The following is a 1,774-nucleotide window of genomic DNA, read 5'->3' as shown; positions in this document are numbered from 1 at the left end:
CACCACTTACTAGCTAAGTGACTTAAGGCAAGATGCTTAACTTACAAGCCTACATTTTCTCATTAGTTAAATGTAAGTAATAAATTGCTCACAAGGCTGGCAGAGAGTGTCTACATGTACACATAATGCACACACACGTATATGGCATATATAGCCTGACATATGGAAAGCACATCCTAAGTGGTGGCCACTATGATTATTATTTCTATGGATTTAGTATAAGAAAAGAGTTCATCAACCCCAAAGAGTACCCACGAAGGTTATGAGAGATATCAGTGGAGACTTAGATTCCTTACATTGTATTTCCAAAACAGTTGGGCACTCAGGGCTTACCTGAAGCAGCAGGTATGGCCTCATTGGAATGTGCACAGAGGCCCAGCCGGGCGTCCCTTTCAGAGCATCTGGGGGCATAGAAAACTGAATGTGAAGACTGCTTATACTCAGTGAAGATCTTGCCTTCCTCCAGGAAAGAGGAAAAGGCCTGGGAAGGACAGAGAGAAAAGCCTGTGAATGGGGCTTTCAGGTATGAGAATGCATCAGATGGGAGATATCAGGAGCACGGAGAGGGCAAGACCACCAGGAAATGGGGAAAAATCAGTGTGAGTCACTGTTTTCAAGCCACTATACCATGTTTACATGTGTTTTAAACGTGTACCACTAAAAATGAGAAGCAGGTTTGGGAGGGAGCTGAAAGCCTAAGTCTGCAGAAAGAATACTAAGGACATCAACAATAGTCTTTCCTAAACTATGGGTAAGGGTAGGAAGAAGCTGCTACCTGAACAAATCTGACTGTCTAAAGATCATCACGAGGTCTAAATATCACAGGGTCAGATGTGCTCTTGCCATTTTCATCATGCGATAATCTGCATTGCCTTGGGACTCTGCAGAAAGTTCTCACCAAGAAGGCCCTCACCAGATGTGTTCCTTGGACCTTAGACTTCCCAGCCTCCAAAACTGTCCCCAAACTACCCAGCCATGACATAGTCAGGAGCAGTGCCAGGCCCAGGGAGTACCAACAGGGAGCAAAAACAAAAAAGATAACCACAAAGATGAGGATTGATGAAGAGCTACCAAACAAGGAGGAGGAAACTGAGCCCTCACACAAGGAAATGCCTTGCCCAAGTCCACACAGCTAGGACTCCATCTCCCTCTTTTGACCTCAAGTACAGGGGTCTTTTCACCACCTTCAATGAATTGCTCAAAGGGATGAATGTAAGTGGGGGAAGTAAGAGACAGCCCGACATGCTTCTTTTTGTACTAAAGGCTAATAGCATCATAAAGAGAACACATTGTATAAAGTGCTGAGAATGGTCAGTTGTGTTGCTCAGCTCTCTGAACCTTGTAACAAATAAAGCCAGGCTTTGTAGTCACCAATAAATAAATAAATAAATATCACAAGGTTAAAAAAAATTGTTTTTCTTCCCTTCATTTTTTCACAAGGGAATACGCAAGATATCCAGAGGGAGGGCCAGATAACTAACTTGAAATGCTCAGAAGGTAACTTCTTTGAGGCACATTATGAGAAGGCAATTACAGGCATCTCCTAAGAGGCTGGAGAAAAGCTACTTGCAAGAGCATCTGAAACCAAGATGCACTGAATCTTCAAACAGAACTCAGACAAGAAAAGAAAAGTTCAGAGAAGGGTTCAAAGGTTTTGTAACTAGCCAGCTGCAAAAAAACCCTAACAAACAAACAAAAAAAAGCCCCAAAACAAAAAAAAGTTTTCTAAATAAACCTAAAGAAAATCAGAGATTAATAATAATTAATAATGATA

The 1,774-nt window shown here is 41.9% G+C and overlaps 1 protein-coding gene across 1 annotated transcript in view; it reads right to left on the bottom strand.

The window, feature by feature from the left end:
• Positions 1 to 1,774, bottom strand: part of LOC103581708 (low-density lipoprotein receptor-related protein 4-like) — a gene marked incomplete at its 5' end in the record, with an annotated part of 29,942 nt that overhangs the window by 8,812 nt on the left and 19,356 nt on the right. The window contains one exon of the mRNA XM_008563477.1: positions 334 to 401. Within this exon, the coding sequence (XP_008561699.1) occupies positions 334 to 401 (68 nt within the window). The remainder of the gene's footprint in view (positions 1 to 333; positions 402 to 1,774) is intronic.

This window comes from Galeopterus variegatus, unplaced genomic scaffold, assembly GCF_000696425.1.
Source record: "Galeopterus variegatus unplaced genomic scaffold, G_variegatus-3.0.2 Scaffold13728, whole genome shotgun sequence".
Lineage (NCBI taxonomy): Eukaryota > Metazoa > Chordata > Mammalia > Dermoptera > Cynocephalidae > Galeopterus > Galeopterus variegatus.
Note: the sequence above shows the minus strand (reverse complement) of the source record. Positions and strands in the feature narration are given on the sequence as shown.